At 42.8% G+C, this 19,696-nt stretch overlaps 1 protein-coding gene across 2 annotated transcripts; it reads right to left on the bottom strand.

Annotated features, from left to right (window-relative positions):
• Positions 1 to 8,850: 8,850 nt before the first annotated feature.
• Positions 8,851 to 10,918, bottom strand: JUNB (JunB proto-oncogene, AP-1 transcription factor subunit). Of its 2 annotated transcripts, XM_081316976.1 has the most exons (2): positions 10,796 to 10,918; positions 8,851 to 10,371 (listed from the first exon to the last, which is right to left on the bottom strand). In XM_081316976.1, exons 1-2 carry the CDS (start codon positions 10,915 to 10,917, stop codon positions 9,486 to 9,488), a joined length of 1,008 nt encoding a protein of 335 aa, XP_081173102.1. In that variant the 5' UTR covers position 10,918; the 3' UTR covers positions 8,851 to 9,485. The 2 variants fall into 2 exon arrangements, with proteins under 2 accessions (XP_081173102.1, XP_081173103.1); XM_081316977.1 differs by having other exon boundaries at positions 8,851 to 10,854.
• Between the last annotated feature and the right edge of the window lie 8,778 nt (positions 10,919 to 19,696).

Raw genomic sequence — 19,696 nt, 5'->3', positions numbered from 1 at the left:
AAAAAAACTGGAACAACTTCAGTTTCCCCACTGACATTGCTTGTAGGAAGCTGGCAAGGCATGTTGGAAAGTGATCGTGTGACCATCTCACTGTGACATAATCTTAACCCAGCATCGAGGATCTGGATTGTAATCCCATGACGATGGGGACACTAGTTGAAATTCCATGGACCAGTTGTAAGGTTCCCCCTTCTTCAGCACTGTTGTAACTTGATTACCTGTACTGTTGCATTATGCTGGTTGAGCTGTCTACAAGGAGAAATTCAATATATCTAGATAGAACAGCTTAAGGAAAAATGCTAAAGCAGAGGTCCCCAACCTTTTGGGTACCAGGGACCGATTCCATGGAGAGCGATTTTTCGGCGGACCAGAGGGTGCATGGTTTTGGGTGCTGCCTGCATCCCAAGGATGGAGCTTTGCTTGTTTCTGTGGACCAGTTTCTGGCATGCCGCGGACCGGTACTAGTCCACGGACCGGGAGTTGGGGACCCCTGTGCTAGAGAAAGCAAATATTAATTACCAGGTTCACCAGCAGGGAACACACTTTTTAGCTCTGGGGATGACAGAATGAACAACTCAAGATATTTGTGCCGTAGTACTCAACTTACGACCACAATTGAGCCCAAAATTTATGTTGCTAAGTGAGAAATTTGTTAAATGCCCCATTTTATGGCTTTTCTTCCCATACTGCAGAGCCTCAGACAGAATCTCTTTGAAGCTCAACAGTGTGTTCGCTTAAGCTGTTGTTGAGTATTCATACCATACAGGTGGAGCCCCAAGTTTCCATATATAGTAAAAATGAGAATCAAACCCTCTTGTAAAGCTTTATTCTACATATAGTCTAATGAGTTTAACTTTCCTCAGGGCGAGGAAAAATGTTCTCATCCACTCCACCCATTTGCATTCTATGGTACTTATCCTTAGTTTAATTATGTGCGGCCCTTTGCCTAGATTTTGCAAAATAACAAATGAGAATGAAAACCTGGGAGTCATGAGTTTTAGCTACATATGTTCCCAAGTATTCTGAATTAAAGAAACAGATGGTAGTAAAGATCACAAAACTACCACTGAGTAGGAGATTCTATGCCTTTAAATAAAAGAAGACAAATGGGTGTTTCTCTAAATTGTTCTCAGAAGATCTCCCAAGAGGAAATTGTATCATTTTTCTTGGTATATACTCCTGAGCTACTCTTGGCCCAACCCCTGTTATTTAACTTGTACCTACTATACTGTAGTTTAAATGCATGTCTCACCTTGCCTAATCCCCAGAGCACAAGGTTTACCATCATTTACTTTCCTGTGCGTAACATTTTAGCATTGTTTTTTGCTGTTTTTATTTTGTCTGCCAATTTACTGCATGTTTGTATCTCTTCCTTGCCAATTGCTTATCATTTGGATGAGAAAATAGATAATCCTGTTCATTAGTATATGAGGTGGCTACCCACTTCCTATTATCTTTGTATTTCTTCCTCAAACTTTTTAATAAGGCAAAAAGGCTATTTTGCCATGGAGGTATTCAGTAATATCTTCAGAATAAATTATCCTGCCAAAATGGATAATTTGACTTAAATTTCTGATAAAGAATACAGAAGCTAAATTTATGCTGTCCTTTTTTTAAAGCAAGTTTTGTTCTCTTGCCTTAAAATCTAGTTGCTTGATTTATTCCAATATCTTGCTATTTTTTTTAAAGCTCGTCATTCTTTGAATCACTTTATAAAACCCTGGCAAAAGAGTTGTGCTATCCACTACTCCTTTTTCCTGCGTCTTGTGGATAAAATTCAAGGTATTAATTTTGATCTCGAAGTCTGATATGCCTTGGACGCTGCCCATCTCAGCATTTCTCCTTAGTTCTTAGTATAATTTTGTTGACTTTACCACCTATGTTTCAAGCTTACACAGAGGAGATTGTGCCCAACAATTGTAGAATTGTAGAATCTTCATGTTCCTGTGCCTTCCTGGAAGAGTGAAAAAATAACTCCTCCTTGATTCACCTAGTAAATGCCAGCCAGGTTCAGTCTGTTACAACTTTATTGTCTTACATTTCCTGTGAGTTATCCATTCTAAGTCCTTCGAAGAGTCAAGATAAATGTAAAAAAAAAACCACCCCAAAACAAATGTAGGACCTGGCTTCTGCATATTTATCTTTAAGAAATTTGCCCCATATCCCTTTTAAGACTCTTGAAGCCACCAAGATTCAGCAACGTGAATTCAGATTGCCCAAGTATTTTGAATCACCATTCTACCTTTTAGCATCTTTGTTTTTGTCAATATTACGTATCACTGCAATTTCCTTCTTTGCCAAGAACTGCACATTGAGTAATCCCAATCCCAATCTTAAAACAAACACAGGCACGCGCACACACGTGCACCTGATCTGCTTGTTTGGAGCAGAGCAACAAATCCACTTCCCCATCCCCAGATTTACTTTGGTTGCTAATAGTCTTAAATGTCTGTGTTGTCCCCAGCATCCTTTGTTAGTTACAACTTGTTTTGCAAGTTTGCTGTTCCAGTTTTGTCCCAGTGTATTTATGCTACTTGTTCCTTGATAACCTGTTTTGCTTTTTTTACTTCCTTTAAGTTACCTTATGATGTCGGAGCATTAAAGGGTTCTCCGTGCCTTATTTTTACCTTCCCAGTTTCTCCTGTCCCTTCCAACTTCAATCATTTAGGTATGAAATGAAAGAAAAAAGGAAAACTCCCTGCCTGCCTCTCTCCCTCCCTCCCTCTCCTCTCTTGCCACCCTCCACTCCCTTGCCCAGAGGAACAGATGAAGACAGGGACAAGGCGCTGCCTCATCTTCAGCTGTGCCATAAATACTGCAGCCACATTCCATTTCCACATCAGCTCATCGTCCTACCAGGGACAGTAGGTTGCTCTATATAACTCCAGGAAGGCCTAGCAAGGATCTAGCCCAGTTCCTTTAAGTGATAGCAACAAGTAGTTAAGATCCCAAGAAGGCAACATAGTCAGAAGGAGTTTGGTACTCTGGTGCTAGCTAAGGTAAAGGTAAAGGTTCCCCCGCACATGCGTGCTAGTCGTTTCCGACTCTAGGGGCCGGTGCTCATCTCCGTTTCAAAGCCGAAGAGCCAGCGCTTGTCTGAGGATGTCTCCGTGGTCATGTGGCCGGCATGACCTAGACACCAAAGGCGCACAGAACGCTGTTACCTTCCCACCGTAGTGGTCCCTATTTTTCTACTTGCATTTTTTACGTGCTTTCGAACTGCTAGGTTGGCAGAAGCTGGGACGAGTAACAGGCGCTCACTAGCTACCCCTTCCCAAAATCCATTGTTTATCCTCAGTGATAAATGGGACTTGAGGAGTTTGACTGCTATAATTTCTGTCTGCTCATGAGACCTTCATCAAAACCCTGACTCAGGGTTAAATGTCCTTGTACACCTATTTTATTCCTCGTATGCCCTTACTATCCTAATTTGGGATCATAGGAGTTGTAAAGATACAGTTCCTAAATCAAAATCTAATTTCCCATTTTTTAATATATTTCTGTTCTGCCTCTCAGCTTATGAAAGTATTTTCGAGCTAGGCTCCTCTGCATAGCCCTTGCTTCCAATAATAGGACAAATTAAAAATAATAGCACACTACTTAGTGAGTTCACGCACCACCGTAAGTCACAATCCGTGTGAATTGACATTTCATCCTATCTTGTTCAGCAAATTACGGCTACAATAGCAAGTATGAGACCTTCCAATTATAGCAAAGTTTAAGAAAATCTCATGTTCCCAGAAGAATGGTTGAAATACAAATGTTCACATTTGATTTACTCCATAAGACTTTTTGGAAACAAAGAAACCATATAAAATTAAAAAAAACCTAAAATATGAAATTTATTTGACAAAAAATTATCTGCTGATTAATTCTTAACTAATCTAGTAAAGTTAGGCTTTTCAAAGTTGTTCTTAGCAAGTTATTTTATAAGCTTTTAAAAATAACATGATTTTCTTTTTTTTCTTTTTTTGTGTGAAACCTGTGTTTCACATCATATATAATCAGAAACTGTATATACAAATCGAGAACAGTGGTTGCCAGTTCTCCTTTCCCCAACTTTGGCATCTATACTGTGAGAAATAACCATGTCCTCCCCCAATTCAAAACCACTCTATGTGTCATACATAAAGTTAGTGTTGCCTTTATGAACACTTGTCAAGTAATCTTTGAAGACAAATTGCCAAAATGAATTTGGCAGTTCCACTCCAGGAAAACCCCAATGCGCATGTCTTTCTTCAGCCATTGCTATTAGATGACTATAAATGTTCTTTATGGTCCGACATCCCATCTACTTTTTATTGAGTCACACTGACCTTTTGATCTGTGGCTGAATCGTGGACTAGCAATTTTTTTAAGACAAGAAAAGCAAGATATCACATCCTGCTGTTATGAGTAACTTTGTTTTAGCCCACCCACAACTTCATTTACAAGTCCAGTTGGAAGCACATGCTGGATTTTGAGCCAGGGCATATATGAAATATAGAATGCCTGGTGTTCCATTGCCTAAACAAAATCTCTAAATTAAAAAAAGCTGACACAAAAACTAAAATCCAATGGTCCAGGACACTATGTTCTCTCTCTTTGCTATACATTTTCTGACACGCAGCCTGTAATTATTCATCATAAAAAGGTAAAGGTTCCCCTGCACATGCGTGCTAGTCGTTTCCAACTCTAGGGGCCGGTGCTCATCTCCGTTTCAAAGCCAAAGAGCCAGCGCTTGTCCGAGGACGTCTCCGTGGTCATGTGGCCGGCATGACTAGACGCCAAAGGCGGACGGAACGCTGTTACCTTCCCACCGTAGTGGTCCCTATTTTTCTACTTGCCTTTTTACGTGCTTTCGAACTGCTAGGTTGGAAGGAGCTGGGACGAGTAACAGGCACTCACTCTGTTACGCAGCACTCAGGATTCTACCCGCCAAACTGCCGACCTTCTGATCGACAAGCTCAGCGTCCTAACCCACTGAGCCACAACGTCCATATTATTCATCATACTAAGCTGTAATTTCTAATTTAGTGTCATTTTAACCCAAATGCGATTTGACAAATCATAGTTAAAATAAGCCATGGTTTACTGTGATGTGTGAACCTAGCCACAATGCTACCCAAGGCCATCAGTCTGATGACACCAAAGAAAAGACTATTCAAAGTGTGTTTACAAATTGACAGTATTCTAGCCAACTTTAAGAATAAACATTAGCAAAGTCAATAAGCAAATCAAAGATCCTTCAGATTTTCTCACAACAGAATTCAGGAATAATCATGGCTGAAAGGACAGCTACTTTGCAGCATAGTTTGTGCATCACAGTAAGCCAGAAGTGCAGAATCTAAAGCCCAGAATCTAAAGCCCAGAGTTTTTGAACATTATTACTAAATTGTTAATCTTTCATATGATCAGAGGGAAGACTTGACCATATAGGGAGTAACAATACTTATTTAAAATTAAATTAAATGGAATCAAAATTAGATTTTATTCTGACTGCATCTACTCTTTTTTGGAATATGGCCCCCAGCATACTCCACTCAAAATCAAGAGAAGTCCTAAACTCAGGAAAACTTTGGCATATCCATGTATTGACCTATAATGGGTAAGTTCACATCATGCCTCACACAAAGGCAAATTTGCCTGACAATTTAGTTTTACCTGTGAACCACTCAAAGAGAGTTAAGCAAGAAATGGAAGTAAGATACATTTTAAATGGGAAACTCCTATGGTGTATAGCTCTATAGCTCTTCTTTACAGATGCAGAAGTAAGAATATGCTCTTGAAAGTCCCTTAAGAAAAATTGTACATTGTGCATAGCAAAGATGGCGGTGATGATCTAAATTTGTTTAGATCTGTCACTATATTTACATTATATAAAACTTAGTACCAATGAAGGAGAAAACTTAGTGCATTTATTAAGCTGCCTTACATTTCTTCTTCTGTCCTGTCAGATGTACTTCCTGCAGTACAAGGCATCGGGAAGCACATAGTGCAACAAAAATAAAATGTACAAGGAATATATTCTGAGGCACAGAAACCAATCATGATGAGCTCCAATTGTGGATTGTAGTTTGCTTCGTTAGCAATTTACTTAGGTTTACATTGTCTTTCTTCTTAGAGCTCATAGTGGTGTATGTAACATTCGCTCTTCCTATTTTTCTCTATAACAGCCACCCTAGGAGACAGGTTGGGCTGAAAGAGAACAACTAGCCCCAAATCACCCAGCTATATCCATAACTGGAGAAGGACTTAAACCTGGATTACCCCAGTGCTACACCAACACTTGAACCATTAAACTACAGTGACTCTTAAATACACAGCTATCTAAGGTTTGCCCCAACTATTATTAGTGGAAATAGACGGCTGGACCATACAGCATATTAATTCATATGGTTTGGTTGACTTTGTCTTAGCACGTTGCTTGCATCCAGCCTATTGTGATTATTCCGATCATGCCTTAACAATGCCTAAAACAAGTCAGAAAGACTTAGTTCCCCCAGCACATTAACCCACTAAACAGTTTGCTTGGTTCCTTTCTATAAAAGGTAAAGGTAAAGGTTCCCCCGCACATGCGTGCTAGTCGTTTCCGACTCTAGGGGCCGGTGCTCATCTCCGTTTCAAAGCCGAAGAGCCAGCGCTTGTCCGAGGACGTCTCCGTGGTCATGTGGCCGGCATGACTAGACGCCAAAGGCGCACGGAACACTGTTACCTTCCCCCCATAGTGGTCCCTATTTTTCTACTTGCATTTTTACGTGCTTTCAAACTGCTAGGTTGGCAGAAGCTGGGACGAGTAACAGGCGCTCACTCTGCTACTCAGCACTCAGGATTTGACCCGCCAAACTGCCAACCATCTGATCGACAAGCTCAGCGTCGTAACCCACTGAGCCACCGCGTCCTTTCTATATGTTGTGTGAAATCAAGTACAAATATGTGTCTACCCCAGCATGTGAAGCCAATCAGTTTTTTGTTATTCAACCAGCCATGACTAAATTAAGTCTAGCTTAGAGCAATTGGTGAATTCGGTGTCTTCTGTAAAGGGGCAAATACTCTTTAGCAGAGGGCACCAAAACAGATTGTCACAAAACCGACAAAGAGCAAGAAAACTCTTTTCTTAGACGAGGGATCTTCAAACTTGGCCCTTTTATGACTTGTGGACTTCAACTCCCAGAATTCCTCAGCCAGGCACGTTGGCTGAGGAATTCTGGGAGTTGAAGTCCACAAGTCATAAAAGGGCCAAGTTTGAAGACCCCCCCCCTCTTAGATCCTTCACCATTTTAGCAAAACACCACTAATGGTAACATACGACCCACTAACGAATCTTCTGAACAGGTCTTCTGGAAGAGGTGCCTTGCTTAGCCAGCAACTAGGAAAGGACCTGAGATTTGGATTTGAGAGCCAAAGTAGCCTCAGGTACTACTAGTTTCTCAGCTCCCGGATGAGGGATAAAACCAGCCAATACCCTCAACTGCACTATTTTAGGCCTAGCTTAGCGTTTTATTTTGGAAGGAAAATCAAGATACGTTCAATCGTTAAGATCAGGGGTCTTCAAACTTGGCCCTTTTATGACTTGTGGACTTCAACTCCCAGAATTCCTCAGCCAGCCATGCTGGCTGAGGAATTCTGGGAGTTGAAGTCCACAAGTCATAAAAGGGCCAAGTTTGAAGACCCCTGGTTAAGATCATCTCCGTTTGTAGAAATCCGATATGGATATGCTCTCAATTAAGAAGACACGGCTTCTGAAGGGGGAGCCGGGCTCTTTCCTCGCCAGCACAAACTCCGCGATATTTACGGAGCAATACTTTTGGGTTGACCACGCTAAGCTTCTCGGCAAGAGACAAGTCTTACGGGAAAACTAACAAAAGCAAAAGCTGAAAATCCACAACCACGAGCCTTCGACAGTGTGTCATTCCCTCCCCAGTCCCCCCCCCCGCCCCGCCCGCCCGCCTCGCGCCTCAGGGCAAACGTGTGAACCAGGCATTTGCGTTGCCCCCACGGGCTAAGCGCGCTCCACCCAGCCAGCTCGCTGAAGTTCGTGGCTTTGCGGCGTCTTGGGACATTCCCAGCCCCAAAACGTCGCCCCCTTCCTTGTTTGGCTGGAAATTGACATCTGAGACCAAAGGGGCCTTTGCCTGGCAACGTGGGCGGGGGTTCCCGGAATGGAGCCCGACCGGCAGAAACGTCACGAGGCAGAAACTGCCCATATATGGCCATCTTCCCCTGCGTCAGCACGACCCCCCTCCCGCTTTGGCCCCGAGAGGCTCCACCCACTGGAGCTGAAGTCAGAACTTGCGAGATCAAGGAAGCGAAGCGAAGCGAGGCGTGTGGGAGGCCAAGCCCTGGGGCCCTGAGGCGCGCCCCCTCCCTTTCCCGTCCCTGACAGGCTTTCGAAGCACCGGAGCTTTAAGCAATCCAAGCGGAGAGTTTGACATCAAAGGGAAAAACTGGGAGGGGAGGAGGGGAAGGGAACCGACTCCGAAAACCTCGGGAGAATGACGCGCGGCGGAGGGGGGCAAGCAGAGGCAGAGCAGGTGGCACCATGCGGGGAAGATGAGGAAAGGCAAGCGAGCCAGAGGAAACGCGGTGAATTCCACCGGGCACATGACGGCCGGTCTAATTTAGGTTTATACTAACAGGCCCATTAGGAAGAATAAACATCCACCGGAAGGGTTAACGACCAGGTACTGCCGTCAGGGCGTTCCAGAAATTAAATCTTCCCCATCTATCTACGTTTGATTAAGTTTTTCCGAGGTATTGTTAGAGATTAAGTAGGTCGCGTCCGTGCCTGTAGAGAAATCCACAAAATACTTTAAAAAAAAAAGGTAAAGGAGTTGGTTAAGTTCTGGCACATGAAAAGAGGCACACGTATAAAGTAGTTCGAACATGTTTACTTAAATAGTTTCAATAAAAAGTCAAAACACACAAATACAATCATGGGGAGTGAACTTGAGGACTCAAAAGTATTAAAAGCGCTAGTAAACAAACCCGCTTCCCCTTCTTGGCCCTTTTGTCCACGCAATGGCCTCTTGGGGGGAAGAGAGAGGCTGAGATTTCATTACATCCCTGTTTAAACTCTGTTCTGGTCCCTTTTCTTTCAGTTATAAATTAAATTAAGTCCATTTCTTTTTCTACTGGTGTGAAAGAGACCAAAAGGCCAGTTTTCTGGACTCCGTCTCGAGTACCTCCAGTTCCACTGCACCATCCAGCGATGCAGCCGAGAGAGCCAAGAGAGCGAGAGAAACGCGTTTCTTTTAAATACACACACATACGAAATCACGCTCACTGACAGCTATAAAAAAACTTGTACACACTCAGCACAGATCGAAGTTCTGGATCCACCAGACTGAGTCACAGACGTTAACTAGGAAAACACGGACTTGGAAACAGAGACGCATAACGTCAGTCCGGCTCCGTGTAAACTTTTGCGTGACAAGTCCACTTCTCCTTCTCAGGGCGGAAAAAGTCTCTGAGACGACGGCGATCTACCCGGTCCCTCACCGCCATCAGAAGGACTGCTGCATCTTGGTCGTCAAGAGGAGCTGGCAGCCGTTGTTCACGTGGTTCATTACTTTCTGCTTCAGCTGCGCTACCTGGTCTCGGAGCGCGCTGGCCGTGTTAGACAGTCCCGCGTTCTCGTTCTTTAAGCTCTTCACCTTCTCCTCCAGCCGAGCGATGCGCTCCAGCTTCCTCTTCCTGCATTTGGTGGCGGCCAGGCGGTTGCGCAGCCGCTTCCTCTCCACCTTGATGCGCTCCTGATCTTCCATGTTAATGGGAGACACGGGCGGGCTTTGCACATCCGGCACAGTCTGGGGCTCCTCTTTGAAGCCCCGCGCGGGGTGGGGCAAAGCTAGGCCGTGAGGCTGCGGCATGTAGCTCAGGTTGGCACTGGGGAAGCTGGACGTAGTACTCAGAGAGCCGGTGGGGTTATAGCTGGTCAAGTTGGTGTAGACCGGAGGCGGCTCCTGGGGAAGGGAAGCACCATAGCCGCTACTGGCCGACGAAGCTGCTACCGCGGCCCCGATCGAGACGTTGGGGGGTGGCATGTGGTTCATCTTATGGAGATCGTCCAGCGCCTTGACGAAGCCGTCAGCGAAGCCTTCCTGCTCTTCGGTGGCTCCCCGCGGGTAGTAGTATTGTCCCGGGGGCGTGGGAGTGGTGGTGATCACGCCGTTGCTGTTCTGAACTATAAGGCGCTCCAACTCCGGGGCGGCCAGCTTAAGCGAGGAGCTCGCCGTTTCAGCCGACTGTTGCTGAAGCGAGCTCGGAAAGTAGCCAGCGGGGCTGTCTTCTTGGCCGCGGAGGTGATGGGGAAGCTGGGACTTCAGGCCGCGGAACGGCTCGGCCGACAGGTTCAAAGCCATGCCCGACTTCAGCGCCTTGTAGTCCTGGCTGTAGCCGGAGAAAAAGGAGTCAGGGTAGAAAAGCTGCTCCATCTTCGTGCACATCAGCCGCGCGCTGGGAGGAGGAGGGGGTGGATACCCGGGCTAGGACCGTCCGAGATGGCTCGGGGCTCGCAGCAAAGGCCTTCTCTAGCTGCCTGCCTGGGGCGTGGATCGAGTTCTTCTCCCAACGCGAGGAGAGCGCGCTTCCGCCTCCCTCCCAAGCTTCACTTCCAGATTTCAGAGCGAGACAAGACAGAAGAGGGGGGGGAAGAAACAAGCTCGTCTTTCCGGCGGCTTCTCCAACCACCCGCCCTGACTAAGCTCTGCTAGCGAGGATGATTCACGCTCGTCCCCCACTGAAGGCAAGCCCACGGGACGAGCGTGCCGGCTTCCAGCCCTTCCCCGAGAAGCAAAAGGAGCAGGTACCGTACCGGCCAAGGGAGAGCCTCCAAGCGCGCAGATGCCAATTGTGAATTATCTGGGCTGCAGCGTGCGTTTCCCGGCGCCTTTTATTCTGGCAGCGCCCGCGACGCTGGCGGAAGGGCGCCGTCATTGGCTGGAGAGCGGAGCGCCTCCGCCCACCGCGGCTCACGCGAAAGGGGAACTGAGCTCATTGCTCGGCAGCTCGTGCTCCAGTAAACAGCCCGCGGGGCGGCGCGGGGGGGGGGAGGGCGGGTGGGTTGGAAGGCAGACGCGTCAGAGTAACGGGATGGGCGGGAGAGCGAGGAAACCGGGAGCGAAAGCAGCAAAAAGGGCGCAGCCGCGGCGAAGGACGAGGGGCGGCCGTGCGAGCGCGAAGGCACGCAGGAAGCGGGAGACGCGCGCGGGAGAGGTGCTGCGTGACGTCCTTGGCGCTGGGGAATAAGCCTCCCTGAATTTAGCGCTGCTTATTTCTAAGCAAGCACGGGCATTGTAACCCAGAGGTAATAGAGGCGGAAGACGGCTTTCTTTCATTTTTTGGAGAGAATTCCCGAGAGGCGTCGTGGTCGTGCCTCGGCGGCCGGCTGGGTATTAGTTTGGAATTGAGTACCTCCAAGTGTTGCAATGTATGGCAGTGAAAGCTGGATCATAAGAAAGGCTGAGCGCCAAAGAATTGAAGCCTTTGAGCTATGGTGCTGGAGAAGACTCCTGCGAGTCCCTTGGACTGCAAGGCGATCAAACCGGTCAGTCCTAGAGGAGATCAACCCTGACTGCTCTTTAGAAGGCCAGATCCTGAAGCTAAAACTCAAATACTTTGGCCACCTAATGAGAAGGAAGGACTCACTGGAGAAGAGCCTAATGCTGGGAAAGGTCGAGGGCAAGAGAAGAAGGGGACGACAGAGAATGAGGTGGCTGGATGGAGTCACTGAAGCAGTAGGCGTGAGCTTAGATGGACTCCAGAAGATGGTAGAGGGCAGGAAGGCCTGGAGGAACATTGTCCATAGGGTCGCGATGGGTCGGACACGACTTTGCAACTAACAACAACAACAACCTCCAAGTGCTTTTTTTTGTAAAAGAAAAAGGTGCCGGAACTCACACATGTCATACAACCCGCCTTGCCTATCCTACAAGGTTCCATCCAAAAAAGGTGCCGGAACTCCGTTCTGAGCGTTCTGTGAGGAAAAAAAGCCCTGAGTACCTCTTAGTTAGAGGTTTTAAGTTGGCTGTGTGATCTTTGGCATATCACTCCTTCAGCCCTAGCCAACCTCATGGAGTTATTATAAGGAGAAAAGTAAATAACGCTCATAAGGCAGGCAGCCAACCAGCCAGCCAGCCTTACTTGGAAGAAAGGTGACAAATCGGTACTGTTCTTTTTTTTAAAAATGCATTCAAAAAGGCGGATCAGTTTCATTCTCCGAGCGCCAAAAACCCAATCTGATTCTTCAGGATTACAAGAGTTTCCAGGGTTAGTAAATATCAGGGAAGCAGTTCTTTGAAAGAACTGCCTCTGTGAAGATAACATGATTCGTCAATTCTAGAAATGCCTTCCGAGTAAATATTTTGTAATGAATCAGACTGTATGGAGATACAAATTTAAATGACAGTTATAACCAACCTCTGATCTAAATGTCCTCTCCTATATGACAGTTTAACTAGACACAAACAGTTCAGCCAGCATACTGAAGAATAAATGTTTACAAACAGGTATGTACAAATGTCATAAAATTATGTAGAAATAATCCCATGTCAAATACATACATTGAAATCAGAAACCACAGACAAATACCACTTGAAGGCACAGCTCAGACATAAGTTACACCCTGCCATATTCAAAATAAACACAGATGAACAACATAGAGAGATTTGCATACCACATTCAGATTCCAGAGAAGGAAAAGAAGAAAACACACCGAAGATCATAATGTACACACGAAAGCTTAGATTTTTTTTAACATGTACCTAAAGTGATCATTAAGATGAAAATGGCTAGGATATTAGTACAGTTATCTTAACTGCTTGCAATAGCAGGGAATAAGAATTAAGGGGTTAAGCTAAAACTCACCCACACACTCAAGAATTTTGGGAGAACACACACCAAAATCTTCAAAATACAGATCTGTATCCGTTCTGATCTAACCTAGTCACCTACAGCTGTATATTTTATATTTCTATACAAAATAGCCATACTCAATCCCGGTATCTACTGAGAGGGTCATCTTTTTCTTCTAATCACAAGTATGTACAGGTAGTCCTCGACTTAACCAGTTTATTTAGTGACCATTCAAAGTTATAACAGCACAGAAAATAGTGACTTATGACCATTTTTCATACATACGACCTGCAGCATCCCATGGTCATGTGATCAAAATTCAGACACTTGGCAACTGACTTATATTTATGGTGGTTGCAGTATCCTGGGGTCATGTGACCACCTTTTTGTGGACTTCTCATAAGCAAAGTCAATTGGGAAGCCAGATTCACTTAAGAACTGCAATGACTCACTTAACTGTGGAGCAAAATTCACTTAACCACTGTCTCGCTATGCAACAGAAATTTTTGGCTCAATTATGGTCGTAAATCGAGAACTATTGAGTCCTATGGGAATAGGGCGGTATACAAATCCAATTAAATAAATAAATAAATAAATAAATAAACTATATTACATATATTCTCTTAACATGCTTACTTTTTACGTATAGGCACGTATGTCTGTGTGTGTATGTAGGTGTGTATATGCATATACATAGACATGTAGATAGTCACATAAAACAAGTATTTTGAGGAAACCCCATATTAAATATATTCTCCATTAACACAATACCAAGTTTGTCTCCCAGCTCACTGGAAGCACTAACGATGAGCCTAATGCTTAAATGTTTTGGACACATAAAGAAGACAACAGACACTGGAGAAGACCCCGATGCTTAAAGACAATAAAAAAGAGGCGTCAGAAAGACAGAGAACTAGGCACTGTCACCAATTTCATAAATATGCTTACACAAACTCAAACAACCCTTGCAAAATTATGTCCGCTGAGCTACAAAAATTAGAAAAAAAGAATGGCTAATAATAATAAAAAGCAGGAATAGGTCTCCCCTTCATGGATTACTGCCTTGTGGCAGTCTAATTATGTTGATCAAGAAATTAGAGAGCTCTGTCTAGCCAGAAAATTAGAAAAAGTATCCAGAAAAGATAAGCCACTTCTGTACTACTATTAAGAATGAAACTACTTCCATATTGTTATCAAGAAAACTACATGAGGTATCTATGTAGTCTCTAGGAGTGGACCTCGACTCAAGCAAATTTTGACTTGATTTTTAAAAATTAGAGATGATGGGGATCAAGCTTTCTTAAATGAGCTTCATCCCACCCCATGATATAAAGGGATCAGTAATTATTATTCACTGGTGACTAAAAAGCTCTTTAAACATACGCTATATACGTATGCCAAGTTTGTCTGACAAACTTAGAATACAGGTAGCCCCTGACTTACAACCGTTTGTTTAATGACCGTTCAAAGTTACTACGGCACGGAAAAATGTGACTTATGACACTTTTTCAAAGTTACGACCTTTACAGCATTCCTATAATCATGTGATCAAAATGTGGATGCTTGGAAACTGGTTCATATTTATGACAGTTGCAGTGTTCCTGGGATCATGTGATCACCTTTTGTGACCTTCTGACAAGAAAAGTCAATGGGGAAGCCAGTTTCACTTAAAAACCGGGCTACTAGCTTATCAAGCGCAGAGATTCACTTAACAAGTGTGGCAAGAAAAGTTGTAAAATGGGGCAAAACTCACTTAACAAATGTCTCAACAGAAACGTTGGGCTCAATTGTGGTCGTAAGTCGAGGACCATCTATGCATTTAGTGTAGGGCAGACGTTTATGGACTAAAGCACTGGCAAACTTTGACTCCCATTGAGTTTAAATCCCCCAAACACAAAAACAATGAAGCCTAAAGTTAATGTCAGGCATAGCAATTTCTTTCGGGGCCAAAGAGTTACGGTATTAACAAATGGGAAAGGGAAAGGACAGGGAGAGAAAAGATGGATCCACCTACCTGGACTCTGGTTACACCCACCTCTTGTATAGAGATTTCAACAGACGACACCCACAAGAATCAGGCTCTCTGCAGAAAAATGATACTGTGCCACGGCCTAGGCCTAGGAGCAATTTCCTTTATGTTGAGATAACCCTATTCCTGTCCACAGGAATTCTTTTTGAAGTGACAGTTAAAATATATGCAGGATTGTTGAAATGCTGGAGCATACTCTAAATTGTGTGGAAACTAAATAGCCATGCAGAGTGCAGGAAAGAGAGGGCAGAATTGAAGGGAAGGGGAAGCAACCTCACAGATGCTGTTGCAAAAATGCATAACTCATAAGTGATGAAAGGAGGTGTTCCAGATAGACAAACACCGTAGGCTCTATCAGGCTGGAACAAGAGCCAGCCTTAGATTTTGTTCTCTTTCCTAGTACCGTAAGCAGGAAGTGCCAGCCTCTGGCGTTGCCATTTAATCGTTACCTTTGTTTGCCTGCTTAACCCAGGCATCAGACAAGAGGGTGAAGGTTAAGGTGCGGCAGGGTGTGGCAGGGAACACTCCCTTCTATGGCAAGCATCAAAAAGGTACCCAGCCTTGCAGAGCTTGCTTAATAGTGGGGAGAGAGAGGGAGGGAGGGAGAGGGAGGGAGAAAGAAAGAGAGAGGGGGGGGTATACAAAATAACTTTTGCACTGAAGCAGCTTAGCAATGGAAGTTGATACATCCAAATGATCTTTGTAAAGAAGTACACCTTTCTTTCTTTTGCAAGAAAATGGGCAACTCTATAAATTTTATTGATTAAAAAAATACTGTACAAATGTTAAGGTTGATGAAGTTATTTTTTTTAAAAAAAACCATCATTTGAAATATATAATAAAAAGTAAGCAGGAATGTCAGTTTGTGGATTTGGATGAAACATTATACATATTTATAGAGATTATTTTATTTCTATTCATTCATTCATTCATTCATTCATTCAATTTCTATAGCTGCCCATCCCAGTCAATGACATGGGGTGGCTTACAATTAAAAAAATTGAGCCTCAAATTTCTGTTGCTGAGTGAGACAGTTGTTAAGTGAGTTTTGCCCCATTTTTGATCTTTCTTGCCATCGTTAAGTGAATCATTGCAAATTAGTAATGTGGTTGTTAAGTAAATCTGGCTTCTCCATTGACTTTCCTTGTCAGAAGATGACAAAGGGGATCACACGGCCCAGGAACACTGCAACTATCATAAATATGAGTCAGTTGCCAAGCATCTGAATTTTGATCATGTGACCATGAGGAGGTTACCACAATCGTGTGAAAAACGGTCACTCTCTTTTTTCAGTGCTGTTGTAATTTTGAACCATCACTAAATGAACAAGGACTATCTGTATTACACTTAAAACACTAAAACATTTTAAAACAATAAAAAATACATTGATTTTGTTGCTATTTGTCATTTAAAGCACAATACAAAAATATAATACTATTTTAGAATAGTGAAGGAAGCAAAATCCTGGATTATGCCATATCTATTTTAATTTGGGGTATGGATAAGGAAGAAGGCAGAAATCAAGAATTAAAGTATATATTGGTAATGCATTTTCTAATGAGTTCATTAGAAAAATTGTGCCTATAATTTGTTTGTTTGACTTTGTTTTGTGAACTCAGCCATTTGTAGTATGTAAGGTATTGTTTATTTACTATATATCTTATACTAGCATGCTTTAGGCCATTTATGAGGTAGTGTACTATATGATTTCCAATGACTATTTTATTCCATAAACAATGAATTAGCATGTTGTATGAGCCAGCCACTTTTTATATACTACATAGACTGGCAATTTCATATTCCATTAGTTAAGGCTGGAATAGAAATAATAAGAAGGGACGCGGTGGCTCAGTGGGTTAGGACGCTGAGCTTGTCGATCGGAAGGTCGGCAGTTTGGCGGGTCGAATCCCGAGTGCCGCGTAGCAGAGTGAGCGCCTGTTACTCGTCCCAGCTTCTGCCAACCTAGCAGTTCGAAAGCACGTAAAAATGCAAGTAGAAAAATAGGGACCACTACGGTGGGAAGGTAACAGCGTTCCGTGCGCCTTTGGCGTCTAGTCATGCTGGCCACATGACCACGGAGACGTCCTCGGACAAGCGCTGGCTCTTCGGCTTTGAAACGGAGATGAGCACCGGCCCCTAGAGTCGGAAACGACTAGCACGCATGTGCGGGGGAACCTTTACCTTTACCTAGAAATAATAAAATAGTGAAAACAGTAATAAAAAAATAGTAAAACTATTATAAGAAGCTCAGACAGAGGTAGAATTACTAGTCAATCACACATTTAAGTCAAGAATACAGTCCTATTTGTCAAAATATTTAAAAACATAGGGATAACCAGAATAGTGGAAGGTAAGAATTCAGAAAAGCTGAAACCAAAGAAAAACTCTCTTGACTATGGAGCAGTAAAAACTTGCTTAGGCAATTTGTAGCAGGATTGACTATTTCACTTTGCAGGCCCCTTACTGACTGCCAGAAAATGGAACTCAGAATCCCTTGACTTTGTGAAGCCTACTTTAATATCCTGAACACAAGCTTCACATATTGCATTCAGGCATGATTTCCCACAGTTTAATGAACAAATCAAAATCAATGTGCAAAGAAGAAATAGCTTGGTGTATTGTGAGGCAGACTTTAGTATTTGACTGCTCTTCTCTCTAGATCCTAACCTCAGTCCTTGATGTTTCCAATCCAGACCTAAATTGCTTAAGGGCCTTTTGAGATATAAAGGACCATGGCTGGACCAGGAAAAATGGTACAATTTTGTCAACTGCTTTTTTGGTGTTTTTTACAATTGAGATATTGGGAAAAGAATCTCAGTGAACGACTGAGACACATTATAATTTATCCATGTTTTATATTATGTATTACTGGGTTGTGTTTGTATGGCAGAATCATTTATAAACTTTTCTTAGCAAACTTGTGTGTAGCTGCATTTTTATCCTACAATGTACAAATCTGATGTTTTAATTGTGTTTTTTCAGAGCCAAAACTACCAATATTATGGATTATCTTAATTGTTAATATATATGGGTTAAGATCCAGAATGGCAACCATTCTGGGTTTGACAGATAACAATGAGCCTGAAACCTCAACTAAAAAAGTATAGATTAGTTGGAACTAGTACATGTATCATACCTTGAATATTTGCCACAGTTTTGCTTTTCATATACAGTATCCAAGTACCACATGAATGTGTTAGAACTGTCAAATTGAATGCGTAATCAATACAGGCATCAATACAGAGAGCACTATTAAAATGAATAATTGTAGGTGCCTATGAAACAGCTTAGATCTGAGGGTATTTGGTTTGTGGTAGCTTTCCTGGCAACCCTGGTTGTTATATTGGCTATGTTTCAGGTTTTCAAGAGCACAGTTCTCAGAAATAACCTCTCTCCCACATCTTTTTTTTTTGCTTCTGCACTAAAATTGCAGTTCATGCATTTGGCTAATAAAAAATAGCAAGAGTTAGAAATTGTTTTTCTTTATAAGCTTTCTTTTAAAAAGATCACAATTAATATCTTATTAAAAGCTACTTGCTATCTATCTAACTAGCTAGCTATCTCTATCTTTTAGTGGAACTGGATGGTATATAGTATGTGCATAATAGTAACTGAAGGATTTGCTAATCAGATCTGTGTGCTAATCTGGCCTTTGGGTGTATTGCTAAAATATTCTTCAATAAGATTTCTAGGTAACGTAATTAAAGTTAATAGGACATTCACTTCAGTATATTCTAGATGACACTTCAGTCTTATAAATAATGCATGATATAATGCAATTAACTGTTTGTTTCAAAAAACTAAGTTTCAGTCAGATGAATTGATGTTCACAAATCCATGCTTAATTGTTGTATAATTTATAGAACAATCAAGATAGAGATTGCACAGAAATGTTAAGATACCTTAGGGTTTTAGCTTAAAGAGCAAGTATGATAATTAAATAAATTATTAGGGTTCTTATATGGGAATAACTATGTGATTGCAAATCCCAGCTCTTGGGCTAAGAGTTAAAAGGGATAATTAGGTCACAGACTGTTCATCCCTTTTCAAAAACCTGGCCCTGAATTAAGTAGCATTTACTTGAGTATGAATACCCTATTTGAACTCTAGATTATTAGATTTTTGCCCTGAATGAAATAATGTAATTGTGTGCAATTTACTACGCGGCAAGCCACAATGGCTGAATTTGCAAGGTCCACAATGTGTCCTATGTGAATCCAGCCTATGAAAATAATTCATGGCTCAGTGCAAAACTAGAAACCTGTGTTGAGCAATGTGTTATTAAGTTAAGCATAGGAATGCGTGGTGCACAAACACCACAATACTCAAATGAATGTCCCGTTAGGTAGCTGCACACAGGACCAGAACCTTCAGTAACTTTTGTATATGTTTTTAAATAACACAAGATATTTCTGAAAATACGCATAAAAGGAAAAGGTTTGCCCATAGATTAAAGCAATTCTTGTTATATCCACTGATAAGGGGATGAGACTGTCGAGGTTTGCTGCCAGGGCTCTGAAGTTCTATTCCTGGGCCTCTTACTGATTCAGCATGTAAAGCTGAATGACTCACTTCCCCACTGTAGCCTCAGCTTCCCCATCTGTGGAAAGCCCTTTGGGATCATTGGATAGGAAGCACTAAATATAATACCCATCTCCACCCCCACTGAATTTTCCCAAAGAGGAAGGGGAAATGGTAGGATAGGGGCAGCTCTCCTATCTCAAAATGCATGCAGTATCAAAAAAAGAGAGAAAAACTAAAACTAAATGGTGCGGGAAGGCAATAGGTGACGAAAACACGCATTATTTTCAGTTTGCAGGATACAACAGCTCT

The sequence above is a fragment of the Vipera berus genome (genome assembly GCF_964194415.1).
Source record: "Vipera berus genome assembly, chromosome: 2".
NCBI classification, from domain to species: domain Eukaryota; kingdom Metazoa; phylum Chordata; class Lepidosauria; order Squamata; family Viperidae; genus Vipera; species Vipera berus.
Note: the sequence above shows the minus strand (reverse complement) of the source record. Positions and strands in the feature narration are given on the sequence as shown.